The sequence below is a fragment of the Vidua macroura genome, chromosome Z (genome assembly GCF_024509145.1).
Source record: "Vidua macroura isolate BioBank_ID:100142 chromosome Z, ASM2450914v1, whole genome shotgun sequence".
NCBI lineage: Eukaryota > Metazoa > Chordata > Aves > Passeriformes > Viduidae > Vidua > Vidua macroura.
The window spans coordinates 13,630,750-13,648,072 of NC_071611.1; the positions used below are offsets into that span (position 1 = coordinate 13,630,750).

The window sequence follows — 17,323 nt, forward strand, 5'->3', positions numbered from 1 at the left end:
GCCGGGCCTGCCGCCCTGCGGGGCGGGAACGGCCCTCCTGGCGGAGCCGCCGCGGGCGCTGATGCAATTCCAGCTGGGGAGCGGCCGAGTAGCCTGACCCCTCGCCTCCTCTGCCTGCAGGTGTAGCGAGCCCTCCGCACACCTGCTTCCCGGCTGGGGTGGTTTTCCAGGGCTGTTCTTCCAGCGTGCAGCCGCTCTTAGCTTCCTCTGCTCTGTTACGCCAGCGACCCACGTGGGAAAGTCTGGCTGCTAGAACTCACTAGATGTAAAGTTTTGCTGGCTCCGTAAAAATTTTCTCCTCGTGCTGTTCCCCGACCAGCCTCCAGCATTTTCTTCCTGCCCAGTCAGTCTTTTCCTGGTAAAGGCTGACCAGCAACATCGTTGCCTCCACGTGAACGGTGTTGGTAAATATGGCTCTCGGTCTGGTAAGCTCACTGAAACTTGTGAGAGTCTTTGTCCTCGGTCTCAGTGAAATGAAGAAAACTGATGGTAGCTTTTTTTGAGATTAAACCTGTTTACCACGGGTCTGTCAGTACGGGACTGGTTCCAGTGTACAGAGATGAATTTTGGTGACTCTTAGGAATCTGCCTGAAAGCTAAGATGCTTCAAAAATAATATGAAAATGTTGGCCATAGAAAGTATAGAGTGAATCTGCTTCATTTTAAAATTGTATTTTATGGTGGAAAACAAGTAATCTGAGTTTCAGGACTTGGCAGCTAGTCAAGAGACTTTAAAAAAGTGTCGTGGGGACAGGACATTTTCATGCTCATTATCCCAATCGTGGTTTCTGTTCCCTGTCCTCAGTTTGTTTTGTCTTCCTTCCCCCCCCCCCGGCTGGCTGCTGGCTTGCTGCTTAGCTTGCTTGCTGCTTTGGCTTGCTGCTGGCTGCATGCTTTGCTGGCTCTGCTTTCCTCTCTTTTTTCTCTGCTTTTCGCTGGCTTGCTTTTTTGCCATTTTTTTTTCCCTTTTTCCCGGTTTCCGTTTTTCCCTTTCCCCCCCCCCCCCCCGAAGACATCGGACCTACTCCGGGCAGGAGCTCCCCCGGGGTCTGCAAAAGAAGCTGCGTACCCTCTGCGGCGAAGAGAGATACAGCTCAACCCTCTTAGACTGGTGAAAACATCTGTGGTCATCTTGGGCTATTTCTCTTGTGCTGGGGAGTGTTTTTTTTGTTGTGCCTTAATAAACAAGTTTTTTCCACTTTCCCCTCTGAAGGAATTCCTCCCGAACCCGGTGGTGGGGGGAGGTTGCGGAGGGTTTGGTTTCCTATAGGGGGCTCCTTTGGAGGTGTTTTCCCCTAATTTGTCCAAAACCAGGACAAATAATTTGGTGGCCCGTACGGGGAGGCCCAGACAAAGTGGAAAAAACTTTATTCTAATAATATTTTTGGCTTTAACCGTTCTGCGGGAATATTGGTATGTCTCTTTTTAAAGTTATGATGTCATTTGGAGTGAAAGCCTGCCTCTATATGTGGTCATTAGGGTTCTTCGAAGTTTTGATCGCTTTATGGTCCCTGGAGTTATTTTCTTATCCAGAAGTAGCTCCGGTATTGTCCCTGATACGTAGCTTTTGTAGCAGAGGGGCACTAACGAGAATATTTATCGGGCTGGGCTTGGCTGTAATACTCTGCAAGGGGATTATAAAAATGTTGTTATCAGCTCCAGGAATGTATAACTCGTGGTTGTGGCTGTGTACTAAATTTGTTATGGGGGAGGAGGTTTTTCAGCCTTTGCTTTCCTTTTCCTCCTCCGAATTGTTTACATCTCTGTTAGGAAATGTCCTGTCCTCCCTGACTGCCAAGGATACCATCTTTCTGTTATTTAATTTAATAACCTTTCTCTATACTGTCCGCAGTTTATATAAGATGAAGGCTGAGATTTCTAGAGGGGCTGGTGAGACCTCTGATTTAGGAGAACAACTAAGGGTGAAAAATCCTGAGTGGTGCGGGAAATGGGAGGATATGGGCAAAATTTTAAAGGAGTTTTCTGATCCTGTAGTTTGGGACTTTCCATCCGAACACATCCAGAACCCAGCTGAGGTGGCAAAGTATCTGAAAGGGAAATGCCAGGATAACTCCAAGGAGAAAAGGATCATTGCAGTGAGCTGGGCCCTGGCATATGCTTATCGTACTCTGCTCGATACTGTAGGGCAGCAGACAGAGGAAGGGGGGCAGGGAGATAAACCAGCAGCAATCCCAGTCACTCAGGCTGCAGCCAACAGCCCAGGTTCGAACCCAGTAGTTAAACCAGACTGTAAGCCTCAACCAATGGCCGTGGCTACTAGCACACGAAGTGGAAAGTGCACAGAGAAGACTGATCGACCCGTGGATGACAATGATGAGTACGATGCAGGAGAAGGACCCTCAACACCTCCTGACATAAAATCAGGAGTCAAAGCAAGTGGCACCAGATCAGAGGCTAATATTGATTCCTTCTCCCTGAAGGACCTCCGAGGCCTAAGGAAGGATTATCGGCGACAGCCCGACGAATCTATAATTAGTTGGCTGGTCCGCCTTTGGGATGCGGCAGGGGAGGCTACCATTCTGGATGGCACTGAAGCAAGGCATTTGGGGTCCCTGTCACATGATCCTGTCATCGACCAAGGCATGATGAGGGGCGCTAGCCCTCAAAGCCTCTGGGAACGGGTCCTGGACAGCGTAGCACAAAGATATCTGTGTGCCGATGACCTCTATGTCCAGCAGACACGATGGAAGACCATAGAACAGGGGATCCAGCGCCTGAGGGAGATGGCAGTGGTGGAGATCATTTTTTCAGAAGACGTAACAATTAGGAATCCGGACCTTGTACCATGCACACCTGTAATGTGGAGAAAACTGGTGCGACTTGGGCCACCTGAATACGCTTCTGCTCTAGCAATAATGAAGCGGGAGGAGGTATATGAGACTGTACTCGATATGGCAAAGAAGCTTCGGGCATATGCGGATGCTGTACATGGCCCGACCCATGCCAGAATTGCAGCTGTGGAGACACGACTGCAGGAATTAGAAGGAAAAATAGAGGAAAGCCGCAAGAAACTCAGGGAAGAGATTAAGGAGGACCTCCTCCAAATCTCAGCTGTGCAAATTAGAGGCCCTGGCACCCAACGCAGACGTTCCTTTGTTGGGGAGAGAAGGTACACCCCACGAGCTGAGTTGTGGTTCTTCTTGCGTGAGTCTGGAGAAAACATGAGGAAATGGGATAGGAAGCCTACTGCTGTTCTGGCACAACGGGTGCGTGAATTGAAGGAAGGTCAGAAAAGGAAAGCAGCCCCAGTTGCCCGTAGCCGAACAGCCAGGTATGATGATGACACGTCTGATCCCCTTGAGGGAACCTCCAAGACATATGCCCAAGGAAAGAAGGATAATCAGGCATAGAGGGGCCCTGCCTCTAGCCAGGTAGAGGCATGGGAAAATCGTGTTTTCTGGACGGTGTGGATCCGATGGCCTGGCGCATCAGAGCCACAAGAATATAACGCTTTAGTGGATACTGGTGCACAGTGTACGTTAATACCATCGGGATATGTGGGGGCAGAGCCTGTTTTCATTGCCGGTGTGACAGGGGGATCACAACAACTGACCCTGGTGGAAGCTGAGGTGAGCCTGACTGGGAAGGAATGGAAGAAACATCCCATTGTGACCGGCCCAGGGGCTCCATGTATTCTGGGCATAGACTTCCTCCGGAGTGGCTATTACAAAGACCCGAAGGGATTCAGGTGGGCCTTCGGAATTGCCGCTGTAGAAGCAGAGAGCATTAAGCAATTAAACACCTTGCCTGGACTGACAGAAAACCCATCTGCAGTAGGGCTCCTAAGGGTGGAAGAGCAACGCGTGCCAATTGCGACCTCGACAGTGCATCGCCGGCAGTATAGGACGAATCGAGATGCCGTGATCCCCATCCACAAACTGATTCGTGAGCTGGAGAGCCAAGGGGTGGTTAGCAAAACCCACTCACCCTTCAACAGCCCCATCTGGCCTGTGCGTAAATCTGAAGGAGAATGGAGATTGACTGTGGACTACCGAGCATTGAATGAAGTGACTCCACCACTGAGCGCTGCTGTGCCGGACATGCTGGAGCTCCAGTACGAGCTGGAGTCCAAGGCAGCACAGTGGTATGCCACTATTGACATTGCTCATGCGTTTTTCTCCATTCCTCTGGCAGCAGAATGCAGGCCTCAGTTTGCCTTTACGTGGAAGGGAGTGCAATACACCTGGAATCGACTGCCCCAGGGGTGGAAGCACAGTCCTACCATCTGCCATGGACTGATCCAGGTTGCACTAGAAAAGGGTGAGGCTCCAGAACATTTACAGTATATCGACGATATTATTGTGTGGGGGAAAACAGCAGCAGAAGTGTTTGAGAAAGGAGAGAAAATAATCCAGATTCTCCTGAAAGCCGGTTTTGCCATCAAGAGGAGCAAAGTCAAGGGACCTGCTCGAGAGATCCAGTTCCTGGGAGTGAAGTGGCAAGATGGACGGCGTCAGATTCCTACGGATGTCATCAACAAGATCACAGCTATGTCCCCACCAACCAACAAGAAGGAGACGCAAGCTTTCTTAGGCGCCATAGGTTTTTGGAGAATGCACATTCCTGAGTACAGTCAGATCGTGAGCCCTCTTTACCTGGTCACCCGCAAGAAGAACAATTTCCATTGGGGCCCTGAGCAGCAACAAGCTTTTGCCCAGATTAAGCAGGAAATTGCTCATGCAGTAGCCCTTGGCCCAGTCAGGACGGGACCAGAGGTCAAGAATGTGCTCTACTCTGCAGCCGGGAACCATGGTCTGTCCTGGAGCCTTTGGCAGAAAGTGCCTGATGAGACTCGAGGCCGACCACTAGGATTTTGGAGTCGGAGCTACAGAGGGTCTGAAGCCAACTACACCCCAACAGAGAAGGAAATTTTGGCTGCCTACGAAGGAGTCCAAGCTGCCTCAGAGGTAATTGGTACAGAAGCACAACTCCTCCTGGCACCCCGACTACCGGTGCTGGGGTGGATGTTCAGAGGAAAGGTTCCTACTACCCACCATGCCACCAGTGCTACATGGAGCAAGTGGATTGCCCTCATCACGCAGCGCGCCCGTATTGGTAAACTGAATCGCCCTGGGATTTTGGAAGTGATTACAAATTGGCCTGAAGGTGAAAACTTTGGTGTCACAGATGAAGAACAAGAACCAGTGACACGGGCTGAAGAGGCTCCACCCTACAACCAATTGCCAGCAGAGGAAACACGCTATGCTCTTTTCACTGACGGTTCCTGTCGCGTCGTAGGAATGAATCGGAAGTGGAAAGCAGCTGTATGGAGCCCCACACGACAGGTCGCAGAGGCCACTGAAGGAGAAGGGGGATCAAGTCAACTTGCTGAACTCAAAGCCGTTCAACTGGCCCTAGACATTGCAGAAAGGGAGAAGTGGCCGAAGCTCTACCTCTATACTGATTCATGGATGGTAGCCAATGCTCTGTGGGGATGGCTGGAGAGATGGAAAGGGGCTAACTGGCAGCGTCGAGGAAAACCAATCTGGGCTGCTGAAGAATGGAAAGACATTGCTACCCGGGTAGAGAAACTGCCTGTGAAGGTTCGCCATGTAGATGCTCATGTCCCCAAGAGTAGAGCTAATGAAGAACAGCAAAACAATCAGCAGGTAGATCAGGCTGCAAAGATAGGGGTGTCAAAGATAGATTTAGATTGGCAACACAAGGGGGAGTTGTTCCTAGCGCGATGGGCCCATGATGCCTCAGGCCATCAGGGTAGAGATGCCACCTATAAGTGGGCACGAGACCGAGGGGTGGATTTAACCATGGATAGTATCTCTCAGGTTATCCATGATTGTGAGACGTGTGCTGCCATCAAACAGGCCAAGCGGGTGAAGCCCCTATGGTATGGGGGACGGTGGTCCAAGTACAAGTATGGGGAGGCCTGGCAGATTGACTACATCACACTGCCTCAAACCCGCCAAGGCAAGCGCTACGTGCTCACAATGGTGGAAGCCACCACAGGATGGTTGGAAACCTACCCTGTGTCTCATGCTACTGCCCGTAACACCATCCTGGGCCTTGAAAAGCAGGTCCTTTGGAGGCATGGTACCCCTGAGAGGATTGAGTCAGACAATGGGACTCATTTTAAGAACAGCCTTATCAACTCCTGGGCTAGGGAACATGGCATTGAGTGGGTGTACCATATCCCCTACCATGCACCAGCTGCAGGCAAGGTAGAGAGGTACAATGGACTGTTAAAAACCACCTTGAAAGCATTGGGTGGGGGATCTTTCAAAAACTGGGAGCAGCATTTGGCACAGGCCACCTGGTTAGTTAACACCCGAGGTTCCACCAATCGAGCAGGTCCTGCCCAGTCTGAGTCCCTGAATATAGTAGACGGAGATAAAGTCCCAGTGGCACATATCAGAGGTTTGTTAGGGAGGACAGTGTGGATCAATTCTGCCTCGAGTACAGACAAACCCATTCGTGGGATTGTCTTTGCTCAGGGACCAGGTTGTACATGGTGGATAATGCAGAAAGATGGAAGAACACGATGTGTACCTCAGGGAGACCTGATTGTGGGGTGAGACTCACATGCAAACATCTCAATTTGCTGGATGCCATTGTTTCTACATTAAACCACACAGACATGGGACAGAAGGAAATGTGTAAATGTCGAAAGTCAGAGCAAGTGAGAAGGGAAGGGAATGTGTAAGTGTGGAAGGTTTGAGCAGGTGGGAAGGAAGCTCAGTAACATGTTCACGATATGGGATAAGGGGTGGAATGTCGTGGGGACAGGACATTTTCATGCTCATTATCCCAATCGTGGTTTCTGTTCCCTGTCCTCAGTTTGTTTTGTCTTCCTTCCCCCCCCCCCGGCTGGCTGCTGGCTTGCTGCTTAGCTTGCTTGCTGCTTTGGCTTGCTGCTGGCTGCATGCTTTGCTGGCTCTGCTTTCCTCTCTTTTTTCTCTGCTTTTCGCTGGCTTGCTTTTTTGCCATTTTTTTTTCCCTTTTTCCCGGTTTCCGTTTTTCCCTTTCCCCCCCCCCCCCCCCGAAGACATCGGACCTACTCCGGGCAGGAGCTCCCCCGGGGTCTGCAAAAGAAGCTGCGTACCCTCTGCGGCGAAGAGAGATACAGCTCAACCCTCTTAGACTGGTGAAAACATCTGTGGTCATCTTGGGCTATTTCTCTTGTGCTGGGGAGTGTTTTTTTTGTTGTGCCTTAATAAACAAGTTTTTTCCACTTTCCCCTCTGAAGGAATTCCTCCCGAACCCGGTGGTGGGGGGAGGTTGCGGAGGGTTTGGTTTCCTATAGGGGGCTCCTTTGGAGGTGTTTTCCCCTAATTTGTCCAAAACCAGGACAAAAAGTCATGCATGTGAATATATCTCTATATTGTTTCTATGTAGTACTCCTTAAATTCCTACCTATACCAATTTTGTTCCAGCCCCATTAAAAATATTTTTGGTTATGAGGCAAAAAGTTTCTTCAGAGAATTTTTCAGTTACTTAACCTACTACTCATGTATAAATCTGGAGTAAATTTTCTTTTCTTTCTGGACTACTCTTTAGTCTTATTGGACTGCCCCATTTCAGACAGATCAGTAATTTTGTACAGGTCTTAATTTGTTCATGGTGCTTTCCCTGTTAGACACTTGCTTTCTAAAGAACAAAAGACTGTTTGAAAGCTTACAGACACAGTTAATAACCTGAAGTCAGAAACTCAATAGGAGCTGAAAAAAATCTGACTCATGAACAGTGGTAACTTGTGAAAGCATCTGTCTCCTCTTGGTAATAGTTCTTTTTCAGTATCTTGGTTACTGTTTGCAGCAGCATTTTCAGTATAGTCTAACTGATTGTCTGAAAGGATAATAAGAAGTGAACAGCTTTAATTGTCTCCACTACGCAGATGCATCTGGTAGTTTTGCTAAATTCATCATGACAATGTAATTTGTGTTACGGTTCTTTTACATAAAACCTGAAAGCAGCTAAGTTTTGATGGTTAAATACTATCAGGTAGGCAGTAATTTGATGTAAATGTTTCTTACTCAGGTTCAGATTTTAACATCCTTCACAGTTGACTGTATTCATTAAACGTGTGTCAGTGTCAACTAAAAAACAGCGTGCCCTTTGTTTTTTCTCTCTCCCGTCCTGAAGTGCTAGAACCAGGTCTGTTCTACAAATCAACTTTTTTTTCCATTTGTAGCCTATATCTTTTTTTGTTGAAACGTATGTGTAAGGTTTTTTTCCCATGTGAGTAGACCCACTAAAATCATTAGGACCACTTACATGAGTAATGAATAAATTGAAATTCTTTGAGGAATCATAAGCAGAAAAATATAACAAAATTAAGCAAAGTACAAGCTGGACTTCAAAAAATATATTTATCTTTTTTGTTTAAATTATTTAATTTATTTTAGTTGTTTGTCACTTCAATTTTTTATTCAGGAAAAGGCAGTACTTTTAAAACTAGAACTGGCTTGGAGCACACCTGCATCTTCAGTGCTATAAAAGAGTTAGCATCCTTGTGCTGGGATTTTATATATTTGTTGTGACATCTACATCTGTGAGAAAAGTAATTACAAAGGAGAAACTTCTCAAAGCCAGATAAGTGCAGCTGGTAGTCCATGTATTTTAATCTCAGTTGTGTAGTTTTTCTCTTGATCATTTTGGGGTTCAGTTCCTCAGAATGCTCTGCCTTGTGGCCACAGACTAGCAAGACACTGGCACATGTGCTTTGACGCTATTGGGGTTTACACAGAGAGAAAGAAGCCATGGCAAAAGGAAGTACTGAGATAAGGGTTGAAGTCAGGAGAAAATGCCACAGTAAACACCTGTGGTCTCTGCCACTCCTCACCTTGAGTGAATACCCATGGAAATCAATAGGAAAAGTTCCATGATACATGTGGTTCTGTCTCCGTTTCAGAAATTGAAAGTTCAGTTTTTGTGACTGAACTTTTAAGAAACATAAATACCCTCTATAACGAGGTGTGAAACCCAGTAACAGGTCTATACCTTGCCCTAGTCCTCAGTATAGTAGCAGACATTTAATGCAAAATTATTTACTGCCAGATACTAAAATAAGCATATATTACAATAAGTATATTTTTAATTTAATTACTTTTTTTGTATAAGGTAATTTTATTATGGGATAGATCATACCTCTGCTGTTTGGTGTATCAGTTGCACAGTCCTTTTAGATTATACTTCAAAAGATTCAAGTCTGTGCTGAAGCTGTGGTTTTATTGTTTGCAGTTAAACAGGCAGAGTCACATTAAAGAGTTTCTTTACAGCCTTGCTCCTTTCCTCCTCACTTGAACAGATTTTTTTTGACTAAATTAAGTTAGATTTCTTGGTAAGGTGGTTACTGTGAGTCAAAGTATTATTTGCCTTAGCATTTGCTTGTACTTGGTGGGCAATTTGCCGCTAGGAAAAAAAATGGTGGAAGGTCTTTCTGGGCTGATAACCTAATATGTGAAGTCAGACTTTAGTGGAATTGTACAGAGGGTTGTTTGTTGGGTTTTTTTTCCTTGTTGTTGATGTTTTGATTTGTTCGTTTTTAATTTTATTTAAAATGCAGCTACCCTTCTGCATTGTTACATTTAATCAGGAATAGTGAGTAATTAAACAGAGAATCATGCAGTGCCTTTAGTTTATATGTATTTATAGTGAATTGCCAGCTGGAGATCTGTTTTATTGAGAAGTCAGCCATGTTCATTAGTTTATTTCTCTAGGAAGTATTTGCAGTGGTACAGGAGTGGACGAAATAGAACTGTACCTTTTTGGTGCTCCAGACAGTCAGTGCTTCAATGCACTTTCACACTGGAAGTGTTTAGCCCTTGATGGTGTAACTGGGCATTGCATTCTTTCTTGTGGCTAATCTCAGTTTGAATCTCAGTGGCAAGACTAAAAGGTTCCCTCCATGCTCCTAATAGGCAGATGTTTTCCTTTAAGTGTGTGGGAATATCAATCCTGTGTAATGGCCATCCTTTTCCATTCCTCAGCTTGAGTAAGGAATAATCTAACATCCTCTGACACTACAAGAAAAATTCTGTACTTACGAATGCTATGGCATTTCACTCTCTAGAAATTATAGGCAAAAAACTTCCTGGAAAACAGATTTTTAAATTTCAATGTCAAAGACTTCAGTCAGGAAGAACAAAGGCTTGGGGCTGTCAAAAAGACTAAGCCCTAACAGGCAACTTTTGTGCAATATTTGGCAAATTGGATAATCTTATTGGAAAATGAACTAAATTAATTAGAGCATGAATGGGTGGATTAATCTGAAGTAGAAAGTTTGTATCCCTATTTTGAGTTAAATCTGCTGCCACTGAGAGGCCTCATACTCCATTGCTTTGCTTTTCAGTCTTTGGGTCTGTTTTATTTGTGTGCCTTGTACTTTTCAGCCAAGCTGACTATTCATCAGACTCAGATTTCAGTGCTGCCTGATTGTGAGATTTTATGCCTCAGACAATTCCAAAGTCTCTTAATGTGATTATGATAACAGTGTGCCCCCAGTCATGTCATCTGGAGCTGAACAGAAAATGTGGATCTGGGGGATGTGATAAAATGAGAAAAGCATGCTGTTCTTAACGTGAGCTACTTAAACTGTGAAAACAGGCGATGCTCATGGATGTACCACTGTACTACAGCAAAGAAGAGAAGCTCTCCTGCATACAAAGCAGAGAAGCTCTGCTGCATAAAATCTGCAAAACGTGTCTTGCTCTTGCTGTCATAAATTAGGATGGATTTTTGCCGAAGTCAGTATAGAGCACGGTATTAACTTTTGTCAGCAATTTGTGTTTACTTTCATGAGATGATGAACCATGATGTCAGAACTGGAGAGGTTTCCTCAGAAGCTGAAGCATGTTCCCTGGAGAGGGGATAAAGCAAATCCTGAGGAAAACCAAATGCTGTGTCCTTTTTCTTGCCACAGTGCTGGAGAGGAGATCTCTTCTATGGCAATGTTGTCTTGTCTTTTAATACGTATCATGACAGGGGTTTGGGAGATGTGCTCTGCTGGAAATGTGGTGAATGCCTTTCTGTGAGCTAGAAGACTTTCTGAGCTACCTTAAGTTTTACTGCTCTTCTGATTTTTGCTTTAATCAAAATGGCTAACAACTAACTTAAGCACTGTAGCATTCATTTTCCTGGATTATTTTCCTGGTATCATCATGTGGTCATTTGCCATAATGTCTTTGAGGTGTTCTCCTTTTCCACAGACTTAATCTTTCCCTGACTCTCCCACAGACTTTTCCACTGCTGCTCCACTGGCTCTAAATCACACCTCTAAGGGAACAGCATTCATGCTTTGGAAACATTAAAAATCTTTCCTCTGGGAATCAGACCTTGGCTGGGCTGTCTCATCTGGGGGTTACTGAGTTGATCATCTTCTTTTAATGCAGCCTGTTTCTGAAGGGGCAGATACAGAAAAAGAAAAGGTAGTATTAAAAAACCCATAGTGCTTCAAGTTCACAAATATTTTGAATTTTATACCATGTTAAAATTCCGTGTAATCTATTTTTCCTTCAGGCACTCAATCTAGAGGAAGTGTTAGGCACTCAGCTGTGACAAAGTTAGATCCTTTCCAGTCTGTATTGGATTTGGTTGTTCTTTTCTGCTGACTTACCAGTCAGCATATCCAATGTGTCTGCTTTTCAGAAAAAAGTGCTTCTTGATCTCTTGGAGGCACACACATAGGCTGTTGGTCTCCAGTGTAAGGACAGTTATCAGATGCATAGTGCTTGAGCTTTGTTTTGTTCTGACCACCCAGCTCAGACCAACGTTATGCTTCATGTCTTCATGCCCATACCAGAACAGATGTTCTACAAGTGATCAAAGCAATTTTACCAGCTGACCTACAGTAGAAAGGGAGCATTAAAATAGTGTTGTAAAACCAAATACTGCCCTTAGGATCAGACTGGGTGACTACACAGGGAGAACATGTAAGATACTGAGCAACTCTGGAGTTGTTATTAGTTGAAAAATTCCATCATCTTTCTCTGAACTGCATTCGGAGTGTGGGTTATTAGGCAAAAGGTCACTGTACAACCAGCAAACCAGAAATAATACTATGAATTGATAAGGACTAATATAGCTGTGTGGATTAAAGGAAATTATAACACAATATAATCTAAATATCTGATATCCCCAAAATCAGTATTTTTGGGTTTTTTGGTGTTGGTCCTCTCCCTGCCTCCTTTATGCTCCTCTTCTATTCAACCACGGTATTTTAAATCTACCATATTAGAAATTGCATTATAATCAGAGCAGTTTTATTTTCTTTATGCAGTTCTCGCAGGAACTCTCTGAAATCATGTGAATACCGTAACTTTGCTTACATTAACTCATGTGAAGCTGTGCAAATATTGACTAATTACTCTTCCTAAGTACTAATTTTACAGATGGTTTATGCTATAAAACCTTTGAGATGAGGTAATGTAAAGCCAAAGTAGTCCTTGGCCACAATGCTATACTTTTTGTGGATTATTAGTGTTTGGTGTCTGCATTTTGCAGAAGCAACAGAAATAAATGCATGCATGATGAGTTGTATAACCATAGTGCCAGATGAACAAAGCGACAAACTTTCACTAACACTTGTGTGGAACTTAAAGGTATTCACAAATATTAATGCATAGAAGAGCATTTTTTAATATATGGCATGAAAGTTTGTTGCTTTGCTCATCTGGCACTATGGTTATACTACCCATCATGCAACAACTGTGTTAGTGTGGAACTTATAGGTGTGCAGCTAAATACACTGAAAAATTAATTTAGGATTTCAAGGAAAACCAGTTTTAAAGAGCAAGTCCAAGCATTTGAGATTAATTTTGCTGAAACATTTTGTCTAGCAAAATGACAGACTATTCAGACTTCAAGTCGCCCTGGTGAAATAGATTTGTAAAATCTCCTTTGATAATTAATTTTGAATAACTAATGAATTTGCAGAAAGAAATAGCATGTATTCAGAAAGAAGTGATGACAAACAAATTGGGCAATATTCAGTTAATCTGCCCTGCTGCAGCAGTGTCATTGATATTCACCAAAGCATATGAAAACAGAGGAATGATTAAAAATATAAAAATGGCAATTTGGAACAAATAGTCTTCAAATACTTACTGCATGTTGATACAGAGTCCATATACTTGCTGCTGCCTCCATCATGGATTCATGGATACTTGGAGTGACAAAATCACTCCAATTCATCTTTCCAATTAATGAAAGTGTATCACGTCTTCCTGAAATCATAGGTGATTAAGTAATCCTGCTAATTTTGTTGCATGAGTTTGATTTCTCTGTTTTGTTGTTGTTGTGTTCGGTGGTTTTTTGTGATTTTTTTTTTTTTTTTGGTTGATGTAGTAGTTGTGAGCCTACTTTTTAATTAAGACATCCTGTATTGTTGCTGTAGAAGCACTCATATAAGTATCATTGAGACTTTCAGTGACCAGCTATGATCTTTCCAGGCCCTTTCCGGACTCCTGCATGGTTGTGGTTGTATGGATATTGGTTGACTTCTTGAGCCTAAGTACTGCTTCCTAAAACTGTGTTACTGAAATATTTTGAATCCAGCTGTGTGGTAGCTGGTCATTGGGCTAAAAAGGGATATAAAATATAATTTTTTTTTAATCCCAGAGGGAGAATAAAACTTCACAGTAACTACTTTGGGTTTCTGACTACTGCATCTTAAAGCAGACTTAGCTGTGTGGCAGAGGATCAGCATCACAGACCTACTGATTTCTAGCTTCAATTCAGGCATGTGTAGTTCCAGATCACAGAATATTCTGAGTTGGAAGATACCAACAAGGATCATGAAGGCCAACTCTGAAGTGAATGGCCCATACAGGTTTTGGACCCATAACCTGGTGTTATTATCACCATGCTCTAACTAACTCATCTCAGGTTTGCATATACTCTGAAAAGAATCACAGAATATTTATGGTTGGAAGGAGCCTCTGGATATCTTCCAGTCCAACCTCCCTGCCAAAGCAGGGTCAGCTAAGAGCAGGTTACACAGGAATCTTGCCAGGTGTGTTTTGAATGTCTCCAGAGAGGGAGACTCCACAATATCTTTGGGCAGCCTCTTCCAGTGCTCTTCCAGCCTCAATGTCAAAGAGACTTTTCCTCGTGTTGAGGTGAAACTTCCTCTGTTTTAGTTTAGGGCCATTGCTTTTTGGGCTGTTGATGGGCACCACTGAAAAGAATCTGGCACCATCCTCTTGGCACCCACCTTTCAGATATTTATATGTGTTAATGAGATCCCCTCTCAGTCTTCTCCAGACTAAACAGGCTCAGTTCTGACAGTCTGTCCTCATAAAAGAGATGCTCCAGACCCCAAATTATCTTTGTGATCCTCTGCTGGACCCTCTCCAGAAGTTCCTTGTCTCTCTTCTGCTGAGGAGCAGAACTGGACACAGCACTCCAGATGCAGCCTCACCAGGGCCAAGCAGAGGCACAACTCCCTCGACCTTGTGGCCATGCTTTTCCTGATGCACCCCGGGATACCCTTGGCCCTCCTGGCCACAGGGGCACTGCCAGCTCACGGACAGCTCGTGATCCACCAAGAGTCCCAGGTCCTTCTCCACAGAGCTGCTCTGTAGGAACAACCCCTGGCCTGTGCTGGCACTTGGGGCTGTTCCTGCCCAGCTGCAGGACCTGACACCTGCCCTTGCTGAACTCTTTAAGTTTCTCTCTGCCCAATTCTCCAGCCTGTCAAGGTCCCACAGAATGGCAGCAGAGCCTTCAGGTGGATCAGCCACTCCTTCAGTTTAGTGCCATCAGCAAACTTGCTGAGGGTACATTCTGTCCCTTCATCTGGTCATTGATAAACAAGTTGAACAAGACTGGTTCCAGTATTGATCCCAGAGAATGCCACTGACTACTGGCCTCCAGGTGGATTCTGGAAATGTCCTTATAACAATTTTTTAAATGTAAATCTTTAATTGAATAAATATACATTTGAGGAGTTCTTTAATGTTACATTTTTTATACAGACATCTGATGATCAGATAAATCTATTCATTATTGCTACTGTTTGTGAACTTCAACATTACTCTCTTCAGAATACATTTTGAAAAAGAAATTGTGTGCATACATTGCAAGATTTTTAACTTACTAAATACAGGTAATACAGGATTAGTCTTTGTAAAGGAAATCCTTTGCAAGACAAAAACATGTATGTACATAGACATTTCTCAGGCATCAGTAAATCTTTATCTCTTTGTGCTGGTTTTGTGTTTCTCTATCTCAAAATGAATGTCAGCATTTCAGCTGGAAACAAGTTTTATAGTATCCTGAAGTTGTTAAATTGTTTAAAAGGGATTTTGAAGCCTACTAACAAGTATTTGAGCTATACTAACAGTTGTGATACTGTTGTAATAGTTTGACCTTCAGTGGAGAAATCACATACAAGAAGCAGAGTGCTGCAGCATTGATAATCAAAGCTGTGGAATTGCTTCAAGTGAGGAAAAATGAAGAGAATATACACTTGTTGAATTGCACGATTGTTGATATAATGTGTATGGTGAATGTATTAAGTAGCACTAACTTCACTGAAGATAGGAAAACTTCAGCTGTCTAACAAGGAGGATTGTTTAATCAGGGTTCAAGCTTTCATTAGCAACAAAAAGAGGGCATGTATTTGTGATGTTAGATATGGCGTTAGGCGTGAACTTGCAAAACATTGTTTCTGGTTGTATTTCTACTTCTGATAATGTGTATTTCGTCATTACTGGCCTGTTTTCTCCACCCTTCTAGACCTCATCTTCTCTGTTCCTTTTTTCCATTTGGTTTTTAAGTTGTTGAATACATGTTCATGTTCCAGTATATAGTCTATGTCAATCACACTGAGTTTTCCTTAGGACAGTTAAATTCTGTTACAGAATATTTTCTGGTATGTTGCCTAATGTAATTCAGGAATTGGAACCTAGCATGTAAAACAAAGGTTTGCATGACATACCAGTAGCATGAACAGAAATCAGTGCTATTTATGTAGAAGACTTTGTAATAGTGTTTTGGTTCTTACGCTATTTTTTTATCTTGTAAAGGTTCTTTGTTCTGACAATTAGAGCAGTATGCAATCTATGTAAATTAGTCCAGATTAAATAGAAATCAGAATATACTATTCCTGTATTGAGGCAACTTTTCACTGTGAATTTCAGGAGAGCTTTTAACAACTAAAATACCTACAGAAATGTTTTCTTTCTTCTTTATGAGATATATGTCATTTTTCACTTGACATATACAGAATTTCACAGTCATATACAGAATTAACTTCTTATAATGACAAATATATTTAGGTATAGACCAGAAAAATTTTGTGTGGAACAGAAGAGCTGTATTCTTATTTTGCCTACAGCCCACCTCTCTCTATCTCCTTCCCCTTTTAACTTAGGTAGTTTGCATTCATATCCATTTTCAATTCTTATGCAACTTCCTGAAATCTTAGGTTTCTTCACAAATTATTATTAACATTAGAGCAATCAAGAAACTTGATATACATTGTGGGTTACTCCAGTGGCATTCTCTTCACTACATTATGAACAGAAGTAAAAAAAAATACTTTATTAGGCAGTTTTTTTTTTTTTTTTGCAGTAACTATATTAAAGTGAAGAAGGGGAAATCATAAACATAATTTTAAGAATTTAGACATAGTGTATTGAGTGTTGAAACCCTGTATCTAGCTTGCTAAATTTTTAAAATAGGCAAAGAGGGGAATATCTTTATTTGTAGTAAGTTTTTCAAACCTGTAATAGAACATTGTTCCAAGTAAGTGCATTAAAATGTGCATATCTCTCTTTTTCAGACAAGAGCAGGTCAGTGTTCTGTATCAGAACATACACATAGCAGAACCAAGATTAATCCAGCCATATGAGCATGTCATTAAGAACTTCATCCAAGAGATCAAACTTCAAAGCACAGAGATGGAAACTTTGGCCATAGCGGTAAAAAGGTATAATGAATTGTGTTTCTAGTTCAGTTCTGCAGTTTCTTTCTTACTTCCCTTCTCATGCTTTTTTGGATTAGACTACTGAGAGTTAATGCCAAAATATGCCATGCAAACTATTTCTGTAAACTGAGTTCTGAAGTTAGTGTGCATGCCCTTGTGCGTAAGCACATATAGCAACCTGCAAATGATTGCCTGTTCGTGCTTCCGATGAATTCTGGACCAAATTTTTGCAGACTCTATTGTTAGTTAAATGCCTTAAAACATTTTGACTCCTCTTGCTTGGCTGCAACTTTGAGGTTTATCATATATGTCCACTATACTTTCATTTTAGAGATCATATTTTTGCTTCATGAACTTCAAGGACTGTATTTACCTGTTTTAACTACTTGGCACTGTCAGTCTCACATCATAACTGACA

General features: G+C 43.1%; 1 protein-coding gene and 1 long non-coding RNA gene across 3 annotated transcripts in view; both read left to right on the forward strand.

The window, feature by feature from the left end:
- Positions 1-17,323, forward strand: part of RASEF (RAS and EF-hand domain containing) — a 36,128-nt gene that overhangs the window by 628 nt on the left and 18,177 nt on the right. For both annotated transcript variants that reach the window (XM_054003472.1, XM_054003473.1), the window contains exon 2: positions 16,762-16,908. In XM_054003472.1, coding sequence (XP_053859447.1) covers positions 16,762-16,908 — 147 coding nt within the window. The remainder of the gene's footprint in view (positions 1-16,761; positions 16,909-17,323) is intronic.
- Positions 744-7,210, forward strand: LOC128822005 (uncharacterized). The gene is made up of 2 exons (XR_008441313.1): positions 744-1,543; positions 7,021-7,210. It is a non-coding gene; the product is annotated as an uncharacterized LOC128822005 (long non-coding RNA).